Raw genomic sequence first — 22,339 nt, forward strand, 5'->3', positions numbered from 1 at the left:
AAAAAACAAAAATTAGGGCAATCCACAAACCCTGGGCAGCCAAGGCGTTAAGTCCAGTGTGACCTCCTTCTCTGTTGGTGGGTGGTATTATACACCTTCACGGCACGTGGCGGGTCCTACTTCTAGATATGTGGCGTTTCCGGTTTTTGCTTCCGAAAATATGTTCACCCTAAAGTAACTACACGTTTCAGAATGCAACTTGCTCGTAATTTCTGTTTGCAGGTTTCCCGTCAGGTTGGAGGATATGGGAATACGTGTAACCTCTCGCCAACGTTATATGGGCTGGCCGTGCTCTGAGCCTCTTTCGAAGGGCGACAGCGCTTGCATTTCACTCACTCAGCGTTTCCATGATGGATGTTGCCCCCGAGGACGTGCTGATGTTCTTATTGGGCGCTCTGGTGTGACGCCTGAGGGCCTGCTGATGTTCTAACTGGGCTCTCTGGTGTGAAAGGGCGCAGACCTCTCCGCCGCTAGGAACTACAGCCCCAGCACTGAGCAACAGTCCCGCGCTAAGGTGAGCTGGGACTTGACCGAGCAGCTAAGGAGGGCTCTCCGCATGTCTGAGCCTGAGCCACGAGACCATCTCCCTGAACTTTACTCTGGAGCTGTTCATGCGGCTGCTGACGGCGCAGAAAGAGATGGAGGGTGGAGAGAGTGGGTGCGGGGTCTAAGGAGGGAGACAAGTCTCTTTATTTTTTCCAGTTTGGTACAGCGCCAACTGCACCCGAATGTTCTGGAGCGCTGTACGTGAGCCCTAGTTATATTACACTAGGGTGACCAGACGTCCCGGATTTCAACAGACAGTCCCGGCTTTCAGAGGACTGTCCTACTGTCCCGACGCTTTTATTTTCAATAAATGTATCGTTTTTTGGGGCAAAATTCCGGGCAAACCTTAACGCCTTTGTTAATTTGAAAAATTTCGGGAGAAAGGTGAGGTTATTATGTGAATCAGAATCCTTTCCTGTCCCGGTTTCTTCTTTTCAAAATCTGGTGACCCTATTACCACACAAAGTCACTTTCAATTTTTTTAGGCACAGAGAGTTAGTGATTTGTCCACTATCGCATGCAAATGCTTGTTTTTGCATACTGTGCCCCTGTCTTGCAGGATTCGAATACCTGTTACTTGCAAGTCTGATATTCCTAATTATTCATCACCCCTTCCTTGTGGCACCCTCTCAGGGTGTGTAAGCTGACTTTGTGCCACACGGAAGAGATCTTTGCACCTTGTACGAAAAAATTACTGCAGTGTTCCGCTAGTGACAAATTATCACGCATTGTCTCTTAAGGCAATGAAATGTCACACAAGCACATCCCAAACATGGAAATGTCACACATAAGTAAGGTTACTACCTTGGCAACACGGAGAACATTTTCTGAAGCTCTTTTTAGGGTTGTATCTGTAGGGGCACTTGGTGCTGGGGTTACTGGGTGTAAACTGTAAATTTTCATGAAATGAAAACATCAAATTGATAATTGACTTACGTTTCTCTTAAAACTTACTGATATGCAGAATTGGAATGAAAATAGTAGCCACATTCTGCAAAAATAATTTAGAACTTTGTAGGAAATGGAGGGGGTGGAATCCTACTCAAGCAGCAACCAGAGTTCTTATCACGGTGAAATACAAGAAAACCCCAAATTAACCCGTACTTAACCCTCTGGTAGCTTGGCACAAAAGCAGCAGGCTTAACTTGGAGGCAATGTGTAAAATATTAATGCAGCACTCCAAACACTAATAAAGTGATAACAACACAAGAAAATTCCCACATCAATTTACAAAAATGGATTAAAATGTAATAAACTATTTGAGACCAAAGCAACAAAATGCAATCAGTAGAGAGTAAGACTCCCAGCAGATAGTCCAGGGGCTGGGTTAAAGCTAGGTAGACCCTTTTCTGTCCCTAAGGCTCTGATCAGGAGGCCAGCCATCTAGCCATTGGAGTTATTCTGGTGGTCGTGGGTTGAAGATGCAGGTCCAGTCATTCTCATTCAAGCAGCAGAGTAGTAGTCCACCTTTCAGAACAGCACAGCAGTCCTTCCACAGGTCCAGAGGTGAACTGAAGGGTTGGATCTGAGGGTCCAACATTTATACCTGGTGCCAGCTTTAAAGTAGGAGAACGTTCAGATGTATTCCACCCCCAGAGGTGTCTGGAATTCCCTGCTTCCCAGACCTGGCCCTAGCTTGTCTGATGGCACAAAAGACTAGTATCAACCCCTTCGTGAGTGTGCTCAGGCAAAGGCTTTTTGATGTACACGTTTTGTAGGGGACAGCTCCTTGACCTCATCATGTCAGAGATGGCCCATCCTGCCAACCCCTATTCCCTCTTTGTCTCACTGCCTGGCACCAGTACACCGAGACCAACTACACCTAGTCTTATGGCCCAGGATCCATGCTGCAAGCATCTAATTGTTAGGACAAGAAAATGACAACTTTGTAAAAGTGTTTTCAGAATTGTGACTTAACATCTGACTTTATCATTAAAGAGGGTTTTAAACTACAATTCTTTTATACACCTAAGTTGATATTTGTACCTGCACCCAATTGAAAGTTTACATTTATTAAATGTTAAAAGGTGACCCAGTGTTATCATATGGGGAGGTAGGCCTTGCAGTAGTTAAAAACAACTTAGAGCTTTTCACTACCAGGATATGAAAAACTTGAAAGTACATTTCCAACTTTCAAAATACACTGCACCCTGCCCTGTGGCTGTTTGGGGACTACAATTGAGGTGACTAATATGTATTAAAAAGGAAGTATTTGGCCTGGAAAAAAAAGAGTATTTCGCAGGTTGAAATGGCAGTTTAAAACTGCAACACAATCTCCAACAGCAGGCCTGAGTCATGTTTACAAGACAACGTAGGTGGGTAGCACAATAAGTGCTGCAGGCCCACTGGTAGCATTTATTGTACAGGCCCTGGGTACATGCAGTACCACTGTACTAGGGACTTTGAAGTAAATTGTTACAATTGAGTGTAAGCCAATGTTACCATGTTTAAAGGAGAGATTATAAGTACTTTAGCAGTGGTAAAGGGTGTAGTGTCCTAAAACCAGCAAAAACGAACTCCGCTGAAAAACAGAAATATAAAAGGCAACATGTTGGGAGGAAAACCACTCCAAGGATGTCAGGTCCAACAGTCTTCTTGTTTAGACGGCATGCTTGCTGTAGTAGAACTACATTTCTGGGGAGTAAGATACTGCTGTGTGCTCTGGCTGCATTGAGTCCATTTGTCTAGTTTTACAGTAAGCTGAGGGCTGTGTCAGGCAATCTCTCCTCAAGGGAGCTCTGATAGGCAGCTCCCTCTCGTCTTAAAAGAGCAGAACAGTGACTGAAGCAAAGAAAAACATGTTAAAGTTTAACAGACAAGTGAATGTTCAACACAGTCAGAATAGTTAAACTCGCACAAGGCAGCAACTATGCAATTCACAGGCTCATACCCTTCACTAGTTTTCCGAAATGTCTGTAGTTCATAGGTTAGCATGGGTGGTGCCACAGCACAACCCCAAATACTGCAGATATCCCCATTGCTTATGTATCAACTTAGCACTTTAGTGGCCTTTTGTATCTTGGTCTCTTGGCTTACCCACACAAATGGGGTACCATTCTTATCAAGACATGAGTAGCCCTGTAAACATGTCTCAGACCTGCCACTCTAGTGTCTGTGTGTGCAGTCCTGCACTGCCAATTCGACCTGGCAAGTGTACCCACTTGCCAGGCCCAAATCTTCCCTTTTTGTACATGTAATGCACCCCTAAGGTAGGCCATAGATAGCCCCACGGGCAGGGTGTAGTATATTTAAAATGTAGGACATGTACTGGTGTGTTTTACATGTCCTGATAGTGAAATATTGCCAAGTCCGTTTTCACTATTGCAAGGCCTATCTCTCCAATAGGTTAACATGGGAATTGCATTTACATTACTCTTGAAGGTAATTTCCCATTGGGAGTAGATAGAGATATGGAATTGGTGGTCTCTGAACTCACAATTTAAAAATACTTTTTCTTGTAGAGTTGGTTTTTAGTTTGTCTTTCTGTTTGAAAATGCAACTTTTTAGACCAGCCATCTGTGCCTCTGCCTGCGGAATCCACATCAGGGTCAGACTGACAGTTGGGCAGTCTGTGAATTCCCTCTAGACAGTGACACAAAGGGAGCTGGGTTGTAGCCTGCAAATCCCGATGAGTCTCCTGGGCTAGAGTGGGGAGGAGCTGACACCTGCACCTGAAAGGGCTTTGCCTGCCCTCACACACTACAGTGTCCGAGCCCCTGGAGTGTGTCCGGGGCCAGAATCTTGTGGAAAATACACTTCCCTTTGAAGTTTGTCTGCTTCAAAGGCCAGAACTGGTATAAGCAGTAGACCCAAAAACCCAGACTTTTAGAACACTTGAGGAGCAAGGAGAAGAGCTGGAGGAGGAGTACTGCCCCTTTGCTGTGTGTGCTTTGCTTGGTTGCCTGCAGTTGCTTCTTCTGCCTTAAAGAGGACAAAGACTGGACTTTGCTGTGTATCCTGCTTGTGAAGTTTCTCCAAGGGCTTGAAGTAGACCTTGCCTTCTGTTGGAACTCTCAGGGATATCGAAGACTTCAGCTTCATCTGCCTACAGCACTGGAAACTATGTTTTGTGTTGCAACAAAAGAAAAACCACCTTGACGCTGTTGACTGCACTGTGACCTGACGACTGTGCACAGAGCCGTGCCCCACATCGCACCGCAACCCTGGTCTCGCTGCTGCTTGCTCCGTAGGCCCGCACTCCACATCACCTTGCTCACACCGCAGCCTATGCATCCCCGACAACGCTTCACACTGACACGATACCACTGCCTGCACCTTGTCCTGAGGACACTGCTAGCGAAGTACACAGAGCACCAACGCCATTGACTCCAGTGTCATCAATAGGTGCCCCTGTCTGCACCGCCCCCGTGGGCGCTACTCTGAGCCCGCACCACCGCTTTGGGCCTACCTATAACAGCGTAGAGACAAGGCCGCTGCTTGCACTGTGACCTGGAGACACCGCAGACCTGGTCTCACTGGCGCCGCAGGATGCTGTCACTGAGCCGCTGCCTGCACCGTGACCTGTGGGCACCGTACAATGCATCGTCCCCCTTCGCACTGCAGCCCCTATGCCATTCATGCCAGCGGCTCCTGACTTTGTCATCAGCCCAGAGTTCGGTCTGCAATGCATGTGATTGCAAGGGCCCGACGACCCCCACACTGACCTCTGGAATGGCGCATGTGACGCCGCGCTCTGAATCTCATCACGAGGATCACAATGACCTACATTTCCAAAGTACTGTTTGCGGGTCTTCCCAGCACCGTAGCCGGCCTGAACTGTTGGATTGTTTGTTCACAGCTTCAAGGAACTGTATTTTTAAGTTAATACTTAAATATCTTTATTATTGTGTATTGGATTGTTCTCAATTTGGTCTTGTTTTACACAGAGAAATATTGGCTCTTTTTTTAAAAACCTTGTGTGGAGTCCTTTTGTAGTGTTTTCACTGCATTACTGTGTGCTATGTGCAAATGCTTTACACATTGCTTCTGAGATAAGCCTGACTGCTCGTGCAAGCTACAGAGGGGGTGAGCATGGGTTATCTAAGCTGGGTATTTACCTTATCCTGACTAGAGTGAGGGTCCCTACTTGTCAAGGTGCAAACCAACTGCCAACTAGAGACCCCATTTCTAACCTCCACAAATTCAAAGAGATACAAATAATCCCTGCTCTTAAACTCTATCTTGTGCCAATGTCAGAAATACATAGGTTTACTTGATACCCATTTTTCACTCTGCATATTTCACCACATGAACTGATCTATACTTGGTACCCAAAGAACATTCATTGTGCAGTGCATTTCATTTGCTGTCTTTGAGTTCCTTGTTTTTTTGGAGAACCTACATATCCTTGCAAACAGAAGGGTCTAGCAGACATAATTATGTATTGCTTTTCTAAATCAACCATCGTGACAAAGTTACAGATGAAAACGTTGTTGCAAACGGCCGTTTTTTTCCTACATACTTTCAATATTTCTTTAGTTCAACAAGTAGGGCCTGATTATGAGTATGGTAGTTCTAAGACCACCGTACCCGTGATGGGGGGGGGGTCTAACTGCCGCAACCTTAGTGCCCCCCACCTCCGGATTACAATGCTGACAGTAGGACTGCCACAAGACTGCTGCCAGGATCGTGTATCCCAATACGTTGGCGGTGGTGAACGCTGTGCTGATCAGGACTTGCCATGAAAAGGCTGGCAAAATTGGAGAGACAGGGCCACAGGGGAGCTCCTGCACTTCCCAGGCCCATGTTGTGGGCAGTGCAGAGGCCCCCTTGCCAGCACAGGAGGAATGTGCACTTTCTGCTTTGGCAGACAGTGTACATTCAGTCTGTGCTGGCAACACAGTCAGTGTAGCTGGCATTGGCCTCTGCTGTCTTTTTTAGAGCTGAAACCAGTGCAGCTGCAATGACTGTCCTGCCAGTGCCGCGGGCATTTTATAATACGGCAGTCTGGAGGCTGCTGGCTTGGCGGCGTCCTCCAGACCACTGTATTGGCGGTCAGACTGCCAGGGTCATAATCAGGCCCTTAGTTTCTTTGGGAAAACATTGAGGGATGTACACCTGTGACCCCTTGTTGAATTTCAAAATGTGGCTACTTTTCAGAAATCCCATGGGATTTTCACACTGGTTTGTACATCAAACTGGAAGTAGGGTTTGGGCACACAAATAAGAAAATGGCAAAACTGGGGGTGAAATAAAAAAAAAAAAAAAAAACTCCTACTGTTCATGAAATCTGGGGAGTTGGTGACTTTTGCACAGCAAACTATTTATTTGTTGATGCCGTTTTAGGGGAAAAAATAGGCACTTTTATTGTGAGCACTTTTTCCTTATATTTCCCCCAAAACTCAAAATGTAGCTCTATTTTTCAGTCCCTTTCCTGGGGAATCCACAAACCTTTAATTTACATCAGCATTTCATAAATATTACTTGAAGAATAAAAGGGCTGTTTACAACATATTGTAGTTAGGTGACTAGCTTTCAATAAAACTTTGCTTTAGGTCACCTTTTACCCACTGAGGTTAGGTATTGTTGGTTATCTTTCTACGCATGAAATGTTTTTAATTCACCCCCACAATCTGTAAGTGTTAAAGACGTAAAGAAAAAATATTTTATGTCCTGAGTTGACTGATCTGAAATTGGTAGTCTTGGAAGGTTGAAGGCTGTTGTTATTAAGAGCCAAACGTACTGAGCAGTGTTGAGAATTGTGATAAAAAAAATATGCCCCTCCCTGTATGATAAGTTTAGTTCATGATAGCAAACTGAGTTGCATGTATTTACATATGGCTTGGGTTTCTATGAAGTTTAGTCAATAGATTTACAGGCCGGAGAGATCAAAATTGAACAGTTACCAAATAACACTCCAGGATAGACCTCAGTAAAAACGCCTTGACTGTCTCAGAAGTTCTTACCATGACAGATGTAATTCTACAGAGCCATGGTTGCTCTGGCCTATGTAACCAGTCTTTTGTTGTCCTTCATGGCGGCCTCACTACACACAGCTTTGGCTATTTGTTACATATATATATTTCTCCACAGAGCCACTCATTGCTCAAGATTCGATGGTTTTCATTTCGGTCTCAGTTGCCTTGATTTGATTTTATGCTTCCCTCCCTTTGTGTTTGTCCCGCCCTCAGGAACTTTTTGGTTTTGCTGTGGGTAAATTGTTGTTCGTCCTGCACCGATAATACGCTCAATCTGAAAAAGCAAAGCTATTTTTAACCATCACCAGTTTGTTGCATTTCAATGCCACCTAGTAGTCACCTGAAAAGCTGAAGCAGGAATGTGTAAGATTTAATACTGATAGTGACATAACTTGAAGCTTACCATAAACATTCTTTGGAATTGCCAATCTGTCTTTTGTTTGTTTGATTGCTAGGTAAGCAAGACTGATTGACATTGCCAATGCTTGTCTTTCACAGCTGGCATTCAAACACAGGTGCAGTCCCATTTTTCTAATTGTATTTATTATAATTTGCAATGAATCCTCACAGCACCTACTGTCAGAACAGAAGGATGAATATCAAAGTTCTCCATCTAACAAGAAATCCCTCCCATAGCCAAGTGAGAAGAACCCAGCCCACCCCACTTCTTCCATCATGCACACCTGCATGTATAGGAATGCTTTGAGCACATTGCCAGCTTTAGGGTGAGGCCAAGGTCCAGGGAGTGCCCCCTGCATGGCAGACAGAATTGAGTTACAAGCAGTCTGCAGAGGTCTATGTGCCCAGCATTTTGTAGGATATAATTCCAACGGCATGATAAGTGTGGTGGCTAATCTACTGGACAGATAGATCTGCTATTTGTTTAATCACAGATTTGATTTATGCTGTAGTAGCGCATAGGGTTTGTTTTCCTGCTGCAAAGCACAATGTGGGACAAGCAGATCACAGATTTGTATTTTATGTAGATAACTCAGTGGGTTATTGCTTTTCTGACAGATTTTGTTACTTGGAGTTCATAGGTAACAACCCTCCTAATATAGCTCATTAAGCCATGTAATAACATAATAGTTGTAGTGTAGCCATTTCTAATATAGCCTTTGCATGTTTGCTTAAAGCATTAGGCCTCTGTGCACTTTGTCCTAGATGCATTTTATTCAGCCTCGCACTGTTATTTTTTAATAACCAGTTTCACGGTCTTGTTTAATTTTCTTCAGTCGCACTGTTTAGCTTACTTCAGCACCGGAGTTCTCAAACAATACATTCTTGCTCGCTCTGTGCTTCAGTCAAGGATACAGTCTGGTACATTGCCGATAGACGTGGTAGGAGTTTAGTCTTTAGGGTTCGTAGAAGGTACACATTCTTACGTAGGGTCGTTTCTTAGAACAACGGCGTGTTAGTTATAAAAACACTTCCTAGTCCTGGTACACGTAAGAGGGAGATTCCGACCAGGAAACCACAACTAGACGCTGACTCCCCGGTTGCAGATGCTGATCCAGATCACAGGCCTTTGCTCAGGTATGAGGGTTGATGTCCTCCTGGGGAATCTGAAAGGCAAGCTTAGAGCTTAACATGCTGTGCTCAAAATAGAACTTAGAAGAGAGAACGCAATCTGGTACAACTATGATGGCGTTATTTCTATGTTTCACTCTCCTCGTTACTATTTCAATCCTACTGCGTTGTATGGTTCTGGTTATTGCGGCTCACGCCTTGTTATCTAAACTGCAGTCGTTTTATTAAATCAGTCTGTAAAACTTAAACTGCCTCTGTCATTTGTATATGAGACCACACTTGGTATGAGAGAACTGGTTGGGATCTGAGTGACCACGACTTCCCTGAGAAGCTCTAAGATGTTATGCGCTCAGCTGCCCAATCATCCCTTCCCTTTGGGAGAGATGAGGCACTACTAGTTAGCCGGAGCAAAACCGGATTGAGGGTGACAAGGGTCCTTCTCCGTGGGTTAGACTTAGTCCCCCACACTAAGAACAACCCTGCTACTCAAAAATCCAGTAGTCTCATTAGGATAATGAGAGCCTACGCGACAGTAGGAAGCTGGCCTGGTGTGTCGTGAGCACCTATGGAGTTATCACCTTATACTAGGTCCAGGTACCCCCTATTAGTGAGGTGTAGACAGTGTCTAGGAAGCCAGGGCTCTGTAGAGGTAGCTGTGGATGAGAAGCCAAGACTTATCCAGGAGACATGCAAAGCTTATGAAATACCACTACAGTCACCCAGCACTTACACACATGAAAGAATAACACAGTGTTAGAAAAATAAAGGTACTTTATTATGGTAACACAATTACTAAAATACTATATAGGCAATAATCCACTATGAGATAACCCACTATTATATACATATTAGAAGTCAGAGATTAGCATAGAAAGCAATAACAAACAGTAAAATAATAGAAAATATTGAAGACCTAAAGGGGAGACCAAACCATATACTAAGTAAGTGAAATGCAAAAGGCAGTCCCTCACCCAAGGAAGTGGAATCTATAGAGGGAAGGTATGTACTAGGGTGCCCCCCAGCACCAGGAGAGAAGAGGTAAGTACCTGTGTTTTTTTTTTTTTTAACCCCAACCCCCTGGTAAACTTTGGAAAAGAACTGTGCAAGATCGAAGCAAGACTGGAAGAAACCAAAGGTCGATCCTGACAGAAGAGGGCCTGCAAAAGAAGGGGACCAAGGGCAGAAGCCACTACCTACCCTTCTGGAGGTGCAGGACCAGGTTGAGGGTAAAGACAAGCAGTCAGATGTGCTTCACTGGAGTAGGAGAAGAGTTCCAGAAGTGATGCAGACGATGTCCCACAGTGGAAGTAGAGTTGAAATCGGCCAGTGGTGTTGGAAAACCACCAACAAACCTTGGCAAAGGCAAAAGTTGCAGATGAAGAGTTGCATAGCTTCAGGGGACCAGCAAGGTCCAGGTGGACTTAATCCAAGGAGGGGAGTCCCAGGTGACCCTCAGCCGTTAGGAGAGTCAGAAGTTGAGGATGCAGCCCCCACAGGCAACAGGGACAGGAGTCTCAGTGAGGCCCACTCAGCACACTTGGAAAGGAGTCCTACGTCGCTGGAGCAGCAGGCAGGAGACACTGCTTTGCGGGGAAGAGTGCTAGAGGCCGGGGCTACATGGAGCCTGAAGATCCATTGGAAGAAGAGCCAACAAGCCTTGGTAGCTGCAAGAGTTGCGGGACACCGGGCTACTGTCGCGCAAGGGCTTACCATCTCCCAAGTTGGACAGCTGGGAGAGAGGACCACTCCAGACCACCATCTGTGTTGCAGGATCCACACAGTTTTGTAGGAGAGGAGATCCACGCAGCTGGACGTCATTGCATTTGGTGCCTACGTATGCAGGGGAGTGACTCCTTCACTCCAAGGGAGATTCCATCTTGCTTCTTGTGCAGGCTGAAGACTCGTTGCCCTCAGAGGATGCACAGCCAGGGAAATGTTGCAGTTGCTGGAAGGAGCCAGAGAAACAATGTTGCAGAGCGGAGTAGTCGCTGGATTTGCAGATTGTTGGTTCCTGGGAGGGTCCAACTGCAGTACCGGTGGCCAGAAGATGAAGTAAAAGATGCAGTGGAGTCCTGCTGGGATCTTACACTTCGAATCTGAAGACCCACCTTGGAGAGAGACCATAAATAGCCCAGGAAGAAGGATTGGTCACCTAGCAGGGTGACCACCTATTGGGGTGGGGGGCTGTGGTGTCACCTGCCTGATCTGGCCACTCAGATGTTCCCAGGGGCCTCTGCCATGCCATGTAACACCTATTTCCAAAGGGAGAGGGTGTTGCCTCCCTCTCACAAAGGAAATCCTTTGTTCTGCCTTACTCTGCTTGAGCAGGCTAAGCAGCAGGAGGTCAGAAACCTGTCTGGGGTGGCAGCAGCGTGGGTTACCCGGAAAACCCCAGAAGACTGGTAGGAGAAATGCTGTGCTAAGGAGCCCCCAGAGTGCATGGAATCATACAACCGATACTGGCAACAGTATTGGGGTATGATTCCTACTTGTTTGATACCAAACATGTCCAGGTTTGGAGTTACCATTATGTAGCTGGACATATGTAGTGACTTGTGTCCAGTACATGGGTAAAATGGATTCTCTGCACTTATGAAGCCCGGGAAAATGGAGCTAGAGTTCGTAGGGGTACCTCTGCTCATGCAGGAATGTCCTTACACACAGATACTTGCACCCTGTCTTCTGGGCTAGGAAGGCCTACAATAGGGGTGACGTGCAGTGACCTGTAGTGAAAGGGTGCATGAACCTTTTCACTCAGGCTGCCAAGGCAGGGCTGAAGACCTATTTTACATGGGATCCCATGGGTGGCATAATACATGCTGCAGTCCATGGTGATCCCCTGGTGCCCCACTGCCCTGAGAACCTAGGTACCTTAATCTAAGGACTTACATGGGGGCACCAGTATGCCAATTGCGGGGTGTGCTAAGTCCTAAGGGAGAGAGCACAGTCACTGTTTAGCAGGATCTCCGTGAACGCAGTCAAAACACACTGACAGCAGACAAAAAGGGTTGCAACCATGCCAAAAAGAGGGTACTTTCCTACAGTAGTGCGGAATGCAAATCTAAAGCTATAGGTGTAAAACCTTTGTAGCTCCCCCCTCCTGTCTTTCGTTAGTCTAAGGTTAATAAAGAGTTTCTGTTTCTCTGGGTATCAAGACAATTGTATTAGTATGACACCCCTATCACTGTTTAATATTTATGGGGCAGATTTGCTAACACTTTGTGCTTAGTAACTCTATTATTTGGCAACCCAGATGCAACATGCAGTACACTTCTTCCTTTTTTTTTTTTTTTTTTTTTGATGAGGACAATTGGGAGAAGCTTCTCCTTTGCGGTTCACATTTTGCCACCCCCCCCTTCCAGAACTCCTGAAGCTTGGAGAGTCCTGACTTCTATTCTGTATGGGATCAGTCAGGTTTGTAGGGCATGGGAATGGGCAGTCTGTCAGGTCACCAATATGGCATGTTTATAATTGTGTATCCTTGGACAAAGATTAAAAACTGTTATTTTTTTTAAATAATTTGAGTGTTTGGGACATCACAGAAGTAAGATACATGTTAGCTTGCTCACTTCTTGTGGTTGTTGATAGTAATTTGGGAAGGTGAGCAAGCTCTCTCTTCTCACTCTGTTGGTACTGTGGGTCTCCAAACTTTTTGGAAGTAAAAGCTACTTTTGTAGATGAAAATAATCAAGAGCTGTGAAATATTATTAGAATCGTAATACTGACCACATCTGACAAGTTTACATATTTGTTGTAAATCTAAACCTTTAAGTTTTTTAGGCGGGGCTACACTCAGGAGAGCTCCTTATAGGTAGCTCAAGAGATTTTAGTAACTCATGAGCTACTCGTTGGAGACCTGGTACACACACATCATTGGATTTGGTATGAGGGTGAGTGAAGGTTCAGAACATAAAACTTTATTTACAAGAGTTCACAAAAAAAGAAATGCACTGTTAATAATTGAAAGGTCAACAAAATGGAACCAATGACTTGCAGCTCGTGAGCTGTAAAGCCGCATCAAGGCACCAACCGCTTTACAGTCCAGTCACATACCTTTCATACGTGACACACACAAGGCCTTTCATGCTTCCAGCCTTGGACAGAGCACATTACAACACTCACATCAACAGGCAGTGCTATTCAAGGGACCATCACTTTCATACACCCACATGCCTGACACAGCAATCACACCGGCTGACGGAAGTGTGTGGACTGGTGTTTGGCTAGCAGTGGGTGTAGTGACCAGCAGCAAGTCACTACTCACACACCGCTGGCCAAGCGCCAGTCCATGCACAGTTTTTTGTTTTTTTTTTTTTAAACAAAAATGAAAACACAAACCATTTGTAAGTAAATAGAAAACTACAAAAACAGCTCTAACTAAATACATCACACTAAAGCCAACTGTGAAACTGAACCAAAAAAAAAAAACAATACAGACCAGGCAGTTCACTTTTACGTTCATGGTTGCTCCCAAAAACTCTTTTGCGTATGGTACAATCTGAAACGTGCAGGCACGCACAGACCAGGTTAGGAAGGACAATTGGGGCAGTACATACTACTCTCCTTCTGCACGTCTCTTTGCATCCAGACTCAACAACTTCTACTGGGAAAGTCTTTATTTTCTTTTTTTGACGTGGGAGGAATGTGATCAGCAAAGTGGCGATCTTTCAATCTAGTCACGTCCTCCACCACTCCAGCTCTAGGGACACTTGCCTGTTCCACTACAACAAGGCTTCCTATTACAGACTTCTAAAACTGACCAAATGTCATCTTTGAAGAACAATCCTTGAATACAGCAGAAGCATTAAAGGTTGCTAAGCTGAATAAATGGATAGCTAACTTCTTATACCAAATGGAAGCCTTACAAACAGCAATGTAAGGTTCTAACCTCTGGGCTACTTTTTCTACATGACCCATGTGGTTATTGTAGTCTAAAATGCACACAGGTTTGTACACTTCAGCAACCTGACCCCAAACAGTCACAGCAGAAGTACTTTCATCATGGATGGTAGTCTGCATGTAGAAATCTCTCCTGTCTGCAAATTTCACAGCTAGACATTCATCACTATGCAAGGCACTGCAATGTCCCTTTACACGTGTGTTTTTACAAACACAGGCTCTTTTATATAACATTTATGTTTAGAGCTGATTGTGCCACAAACAGTGTACACGTTGACCAGTTCCCTGAACAATTGTGTAGAAGTTATGTACGTATAAATGGTGACCTTTGTTTTAATAGTCTTCTCTTCCAAGTTCCCACACAATTTTCTTACCTTCGAAAGTGGACAGACAACCAGGGTGGGGGGAGGTCAATACTAAAATCCCTACCAGTGTACACCTTGAAATTGTAGACATATCCAGTCTTACTCTCAGACAGCATATACATGTTAAGCCAATACTATGCCCCTTGCCAGGAATGTACTGCCTAGAAATCAAACAGTCCCTGAACAGAACCAAAGACTTATCCACAACTATTTCTTTCCCTGGAACATAGATCTCTGTAAACTGATCTACAAAGTAATCAAGGATAGGCCGAATCTAAAAAAGGCAGTCACAATCTGGGTGATCTTTTGGCAACACTAAAGCATTATCAATAAAATGCAGCAACGGAACCAAAAGCTAAAACCAAGCACGACTCACGGTTGTAGGAGATGTAGATATTGCCATCAAGAGACTAGTAGACCAATATGAAGAAAGCAACAGCTTCCTTCTCAAGCCCATCAAAAAAAAAGTTCTTCTTCAACTCATCCAGAATGGTGGGAGTCCACCGGCTAGCTCTAGAGTGGGGCTAAAGTCTGGCACTGTTGTCCCTCAAATACTATTTAGCATACAAATTAGTCTGGTCAATAATCTCATCCAAAAATACATCGTCCATAAACAGCTGAAATAATTTTGTAGGCAAAAAGTTTTCAGAATTCACTCTACACCCTCTGACACCAGTAAAGGCAGGCAATGCAGGCTGTATCATGTTTGGGACAACCCACAGTTCAGCACCTCCGATGGGAAGTTCTTCAGCCCCAGGCTGCAATCCAGATCTCTCTTGCTGCACCATCAGCACATCAGTGTCCTCTTCTAAAACAGGCACTTCCTCCACACTGAGAGTGGCTTCATCATCAGATGATTCCTCTTGGACAGAAAATTCACTGTTAGAATCTTGCACTTCCTCCTCTGCCTCAGATGCAGTCCGTCTGCTAATCATGGTCAGAGGAAGATTTAAAAAGCATAATAACCACCTGCTGAGCAGTTAACCTGCGGCTAGCCATAATCTTTACTAAGAAAAGTAACTTGACAAATAAGTCAACAATACCCAACATTGTGTTATATATATATATATATATATATATATATATATATATATTTTTTAAAGAAAAACGTAATAAAGTGTGGCTTTATCACTTAGACCTATTTGCTAAAAAAAAATAAAAAAAAATACCATTCACTTGCCAGAGACCACTAAACTCACCAGCACCTCCTCTGCACAGGCAGAGCAAGCACCAACGATATCCCACTAAAAAGGAAAAGTAAAAAAAACAAAATTACACACAAGGCAACACAATACACATCATGCACAATTCCAAGGAGGATTTGCACACAACAAAACAGAAACTAAATTTGCTGCTATTAGTACACCATTCACAAAAAAAACACATTCATGCAGGGAAATGACTCATTCAGAGAAAACCATACAAGAAAACGTTTTCTTACCAAACCCATGCAGCTGCGCAACCTGCATATTTACTAGTGCTAATACCACAAACAGGAGTCTCAGCAAAAGAAATCAAAAACTTTGCACTAGAATAAAAAGGATAAATAAAACATTACCATTAGAAATGCAAATGCTGACTAGAAATAAAACAGTTAACATGATAAAATGCTACCCACCACTACCCAAATGCCATTAAACACACAGCTAGCCAAACACCAGTACATGCAGACCGCCAGCCAAACTCCACTTTACACACACACAAACCTTCCCTGGTGTCTAGTGGCTTTGGGGGCAGATTAGTTTAAAAATATTGCCAATCTGGCCTTGGTGGAGGGAAGGGGAGCAGAAAATGGCCAAAAGAATACCAATTCCACACTAAAGGGCCCCATTTAGCCACCCCCTGACATATAAAAAAGAAAATCCTTTGTGTCTAGTTGGCTTGCCCAAGAGGTCGCTCTGCACAAATTTATCAAATAAAATCCCGGGTGTCTAGTGGGCCTCACCCACGGTCGCGGAACAGGAATCAATTCAAACAGGCACACCGGGACAGGAAAAACTACTTCCTTTCCCCCTGCGTCTGTTTTCCTACAAGAGCCCCACCCCAGGAGAAGGACTTACTGTGTCCTCGCTCCTCTACACACTGGAAGTAAATGGCTTCCAGCAAGGTTGGCTGCATTTGATGACGTTATCAGATCAACAACGGGGGTTGGAGGTGGTAGTGGAAGCACTTCTGCTGCCTTCCCTGGTGGTGGTGGGGTTGTAATGGGCAGCCTATGGTGGGAGCTCCAGTGACTCCCCCATGGGCAGGTGCACAGCACGTGCCCACCATGGCTGAGGATGTAACTGTTCTGTCCTCATCACTCAAGGGTTTGAAGAACATAATATATTGATCAAGGAATAAAAAAAAACAAAAGTGCAACAAGCTGAAATTGTTCAGAATTTTCTCCATCTTATCCATCTAGGTGCAAAATATATGCCTTCTCCAGGTAACGGGATTCCACTCAATAGCACCCTTACCTCTTGACCAATGCTTCTTCTTGCACAATTTCCAACATAGTAACCTGAGCATTAGCCCTTCATGATGGGGAAGTAGAACAGTCCTTCAGGACACTAGCACTCCTAAGTATAAAGTATGACGTGGCATGCGTTCACATACCAGTGAAGCTTATGACCCTGCGCGTTACCTACTCCTAGTGCGGATGGTAGAGCTGAACTGGATGATCACTTTCACATCCCTTGTTCCTGCAGCCAGGGTGAAATACAAAGAGGTTACATTCCACTAATGCACTGGGGAGGAGCCTAAACGGGATATAGGGTTAAAAGCTCCAGGCCTTTGTTATACTTTGCTCTCTAACCTGTAAAGACCTGAGAAGCACTTAACCGCCACAAATGTCAGCAGCAATCGCATAACTGCAGTACTGGTGGGTCTCTTGTTCTTCGTGGTAGATGTTGACCAAGGTCCACAACATGGGAGGCTGATCTCTACCTTTCCTACTGCGGTACGCAGCTCCAGAAAGACAAAAAGATTAGTGGCAGTGAGTTTCCTCTAGCACAGGTGCTTCTCTCTGTGGGATCCCATTCTGGTCACTAAATTAAGACGACCTGCAGAAATCTTTTCCTTAGAGTCCATGATAGATCGTACTAACAGTTGAATAACGTGCATGCCCGCAAGTGTACTTCTCAACACTCCATCTACCCCTGTATACCAGGCTTGGTATCAAACAGCTCCTCTTTTTTTGAACCCCATCAGACCCTGCATACTCATGACAGCTATAGACTGCTGCAAGGCAAATGTTAGTTAGTATCTAAACCCTCTTTATTAATTCCAAGATAAATGGAGGGAATTGTAATTTTGTTTAATGGAATCTTGTGTGCTTCACTGTCTAGTAAGGGATTGGCAGGATAGTTGGATGAGTGGAGTGTTGGTTGCAGTGTTTGAGTATGGTTACTAAATATTTCCTTGCCAAAGTCCATGCATTAACACTGTGGCTTAGGTTATTTAACAAGAAGTAAATGTGAAAGTAAAGTCGTCTTTTTTTGTTCTTGCTGCAGGCGTACTTCTAAAATGGAAAACATGGACACCCGGCTTTTCGAAGGCGAAGAGCATGCCTCTCTTTACCAGAAATACCGGCTCTCTCTGCCTCTTGAGATGCAGAGGCTGGTTCTGTCCTACCTGGAAGAAAAGGTGAGAAGGAAGATCCTGGCCTTAAGTGGCTTTTCCTTTTGAAATTCTCTCTCAGTACCTTGAGATCAACACAAAAACCATGTTGCAGTTTTATGGGTTCGACCAGCAATTAGTACTGACTGTTTAATCTGCCTGTGATTCCAATTTAGAGAGACTTATATTTGAAAATGAATCGGTACTAATGTCGAAATATAGTGTGTGCTCAGAGACTTTGGTGAGCCGACCTTAAATATAGGCCACTGGTGTGCAGTGATTTACACTAGATGTGGCTGCTCTCTCTCTCTGGTATATTTACATCCCACCTCCATAGCTTCTCTTCCACCAGTAAAATTGGTAGGCACTGGTGACTACATATGTCATAGCCCCCATCAAACGGCAAAATATAACACATTTCCCCAATATCCAGTGACTGTTCACTGGATCTTCTGTTGCAGTGATTATCCAGGATCTGGGCAGTGGTAAGTCACGGCTACATTGGCGGAAGTCTACTGCCTCTTCCACTGCCAGTACTGACTGTGTATGAGATGTTGATGCTGAAACAATGCCAGTGTTTTCTGTTTCCAGCTTCCTCTCCGTTGTGGATGCTGACACCTGCAGTCAAAAGCACTTCTGCAGTCTGAGGATTTATAGTCTGACGCTTTTCAAATGCCCTTTATCAACTACTGTTGAGGCACTTTCATATAGTTTACGAGGTACGTAACTGCCCACACACTCTACTGTGATGAGAAAATGGTGGCTCTCACCTGTACTTGCCTCCACTCTGTGTGCATCCCTTTAGTTAACCTTTAAGTGGCGTAAGACTGCTCCCTCAAAGGGCTTGTGTTTCTTTTGGGTTGGATCTGTGAAGTAACAGCTGATCAAAATACACACCCCTATCCATTTAAGGCAACTGTTATGTCAGGTGCCCTAGGCCAAGCCCACAAGTAATCATTTAAGAAGTTCTGTGATAGGAGACGTTCTGCAGTACTATTGAAAACACTTCTAGATAAAACACACACAATATTTTTACTTAAATTAAAATAGGTCCCTGTTGCTAAAGCTGAGAGTATTGTTCATGTGTTAAATAAATATAAGGAAATATGTAGTGTAGGCAATATTTCTGTTGCTTTTTATTGGTATTTGCTTCCCTGGGGGTATTAAGAGAACGTTTTCCAATCCCATAGACATCACTTAGTTTTCACCAGTGTTCGCAGCTGCGACTCCCTGGCTTGCCCCTTGTGACCCCTGGCAAAGCCTTAGCGACCCCTGGCCTCAGAGGTGGCAAAATCAGTGCTTGCAACACCAGGGTCGCTCATTCTAATGGACGTCGGTGGTAGCTCATATTCTTGGTTCTCTGTCAAATTCATTATTACACAAATAGTGAATAATATTATTCACTATTCGAGTAATGGTGTATGATGTTACTTCTGCTCACCCTTGGCATTTTTGTGAATTTACGCCCATGCATAAGAGTCTATATTCTGATTGTCTTAAACAACTCAACCACAAAGAGAAGGAGTAATCTTTGGTACTATGGTTCACACACCTCGCTGGCAATCAAGGATGGTGATGGTCAGCTTGAACTGGAGATGCTTTCATTATTCAAGTTCCTCATGCCACAGACGAGTGTGAAAGCAAAATGAGTAGGCAAGCAAAGACAAAAATAAAAATAAACAATATGTAGAAATATGCTTTACTGCAAATCAAACAATTACATCTGATGACCTCTCCTGCTAGTATCTGTTCGTCCAACCATGTGTCACTGCTCCCAAAAACAAAAAAAACCTTCCCAGAAAAGTCCAAATTACCTCCACGCAATGTTGGTCACAGCGCACAACCACTCCATCCCCTTGACATTAGTAAAGCGGTGCATGTAAGGTGGTAGTTTGAACACATTTATCAAAAGCTTTCAAGTGTTAAATGTGGTGGGGGGTTTTCATGCGTCTTAGTATGCTGCTGTCCTTGGATCTCACCTGATGCAGGATCTAGGAAGACCGTGTGTTTTTTTTTATTTATTTTTTTATTTTATTTGGTAGCATCTCAGAATATATCCAACACAGAGTCACGGAGTCTGATGATATGGAGAATCTGCCACCCTATCTGCAGATACATATCTGACCTTTTCTGAAGGGGAGATCCAAATTGATCCTTTATGACCTGCATGTAGGCAGGAAACAGGGATTGTCACAAACAATTGTTTACAAAAGATATTCTATATCGGAGAGTTATATAAGGGTAGCTACTCCTTAGGACATGGGTACTCGCAAACATTTTCCGAGGGGCCAAAAAGTTTGGTCTGTGACGTGCCTGGGGGCCGCATAGATGCCAGGGTGGTGGGGTGACTAGGGTTATTGGTGGCAAGGTGTAGGGGAAGCAAAGGCTATACATCTAGTGGCTGAAATAAACAATGGGAAACCAGAAAACCTGAAATTAATCCCAGCTTAACCACTTTTCCAAATTGTATGATCCTAGGCAATTGTTTAGTGTCACTTTCTCTCCTTTTTCTGCATTATCACATTTAGGATGACCTCGAAATACATGATTCATGGTGTGCGCTGCACAAAACCTGCTTCTATGTTTGATTTAATAAACTATAATGTTTACGTATGATAGGAACCCAGGCCACCCATAAAGTGCACATACCAAGTGACTTGCCTCTTTAATTTACTATTGGTGGTGTTCTCAGGGTAAGAGAAATAATGAATGTTTCCAGATTTATGTTTGAAAACTATCACTTTAAAAGGAATACATCTCAATGCACTGATAAAATAAATTGTACTAAGGCGATAAGGTTCTGCATGTTAACTAAATACATTTAATTAATTTTGAAGAGACTGTCTTAGTTTTACACTTATGCTGCAAGATGTCTTTTAGAATGAAGGCATTTCTAAAGTTTTTAGTGTAGGAGTTCCTAGTTACTTCCTTTCTTTAGCACCAGTTAAGTTTGAAATAAATGATTGTGTGTGTATTTAATATTTTTGTTAGTGCGGAGTTGAGCGAACAGCTGCCCAGTGCTCCTGTTGCCCCGAGGGCCGTACTTTGAGTATCCCTGCCTTAGGATATGTGCATGACTGGTCAGGCTACAGTTTGCTGTAGTTACACACTGTGAGTGTGAAAATTAAGCATGTTCATTCAGGAAGAGAATTTAAATACAAGAAGTCTGTTTTGTGTGCAAAAGTTACATTTGCGTAATGGTTGCTGAAGGTAATAATGCATTCATTTTCCTATTACATTTGTATTATCTCCTATTCCATGTTTGTGAAAATATCTGAGGCGGACCTGTGCCGCCACACTGGCATTTCACTGCCCATCCTAATTTCACATTCACCTCTCATAGCAATAGCACTGTTGGTTTGGGTATAGAAGTACCTTGCTGCCTCCAGTTTGCCTCAGATAGTCTTTCTCAATGATGCTACAGGGTCGGCATGAAATGGGCCTCTTGCCTTCTGTTGTGTTTCTCCCAGTGAGGAGGCTTGTTTCTCCAAGCTTCGTTTGTAAAGCATAGTGCTTCTTGGTTGCGGCTGCTAGTGCTGATCCATCTGGACTATTCATCACAGCGGTTTTTGAGAGATTGATGCATGATCCTTACATGTGAGACATGGTGGACGTGCAGCAATCTTGCATTGGCTCGCATCATTTACATTTATTCTCTCTGGCTTATGTGGTGCTTACAGTTTACATACATTGTGTAGGAAGCTGACTCTTTTTATATTATATATCAGAATTATTTATACTGTAGAAAGAGTCCATGGGTTCCCTTAATAGTGGACAGGGGCTTGATCTAGCAATCGGTGCTCTCTTAAGCGGTAGTGTGGGCAAGCAGCCTTAGGCTTATCAGAGAAGAGTGGTTAGGCATTCACTATAGGCACACAGTAAATAAATGAGACGCACAACTAAAAAAGGAGATCCACACCAGTTTATAAAAAAACAGGTATCTTTTATTTTTTTATATATATATATATATATATATATATATTATAAAATTTAGGCACCCAAATCGATACGATCATGTAAGTAGTTTTGTGAGAGAAATCTTTCCAATTTTGAAAAGTCGACAATTTCTGAAGCTGCAATGGTACCCTATGTGATAGAAAACATTTGTTGGAGTCACCTGGCAGGATTGGTGCTGAGTCTGTCACTGGTCATCAGTTCTCACTTTTCCATCTCTGGAGTTCGTCAGCAGGATCTGATTTTTCTGGTGCCAGGGGCTTCCCTAAATAATTAATTTAGGGGAGTGTTGGGTAGAGCTAATGGGCTACTTACTTCTGAAGTCACTACTTTCCCTGTATGACCACGTCCTATTGGAAGTGGGCATAACCCTGTCCCAGAGTTCTAGTTCTGTCAACTCCAACATGGCAGACTTCTAAAAGTCATGTCCGCTTCAGGCAGTTCATCCTAAGGGTGGACCTGACCTGAGAGGTAGGCACACCTCCGACTACTAATTTTGCCTCCTACCCAGGTGCCAAATGGGCCCTA

The 22,339-nt window shown here is 43.9% G+C and overlaps 1 protein-coding gene across 2 annotated transcripts in view; it reads left to right on the forward strand.

Annotated features, from left to right (window-relative positions):
* Window positions 1-330: 330 nt before the first annotated feature.
* The window catches only part of LOC138246455 (putative methyltransferase DDB_G0268948), a 130,116-nt gene continuing 108,107 nt past the window's right edge, over window positions 331-22,339 (forward strand). The window contains exons 1-2 of one of the 2 annotated variants that reach the window (XM_069201074.1): window positions 331-514; window positions 17,752-17,884. In XM_069201074.1, coding sequence (XP_069057175.1) covers window positions 17,765-17,884 — 120 coding nt within the window. In that variant the 5' untranslated portion in view covers window positions 331-514; window positions 17,752-17,764. Of the gene's footprint in view, window positions 515-17,751; window positions 17,885-22,339 lie in introns of those variants that run through there. The other variant, XM_069201075.1, reaches the window with a different exon arrangement.

This window comes from Pleurodeles waltl, chromosome 7, assembly GCF_031143425.1.
Source record: "Pleurodeles waltl isolate 20211129_DDA chromosome 7, aPleWal1.hap1.20221129, whole genome shotgun sequence".
Taxonomy (NCBI): Eukaryota; Metazoa; Chordata; class Amphibia; order Caudata; family Salamandridae; genus Pleurodeles; species Pleurodeles waltl.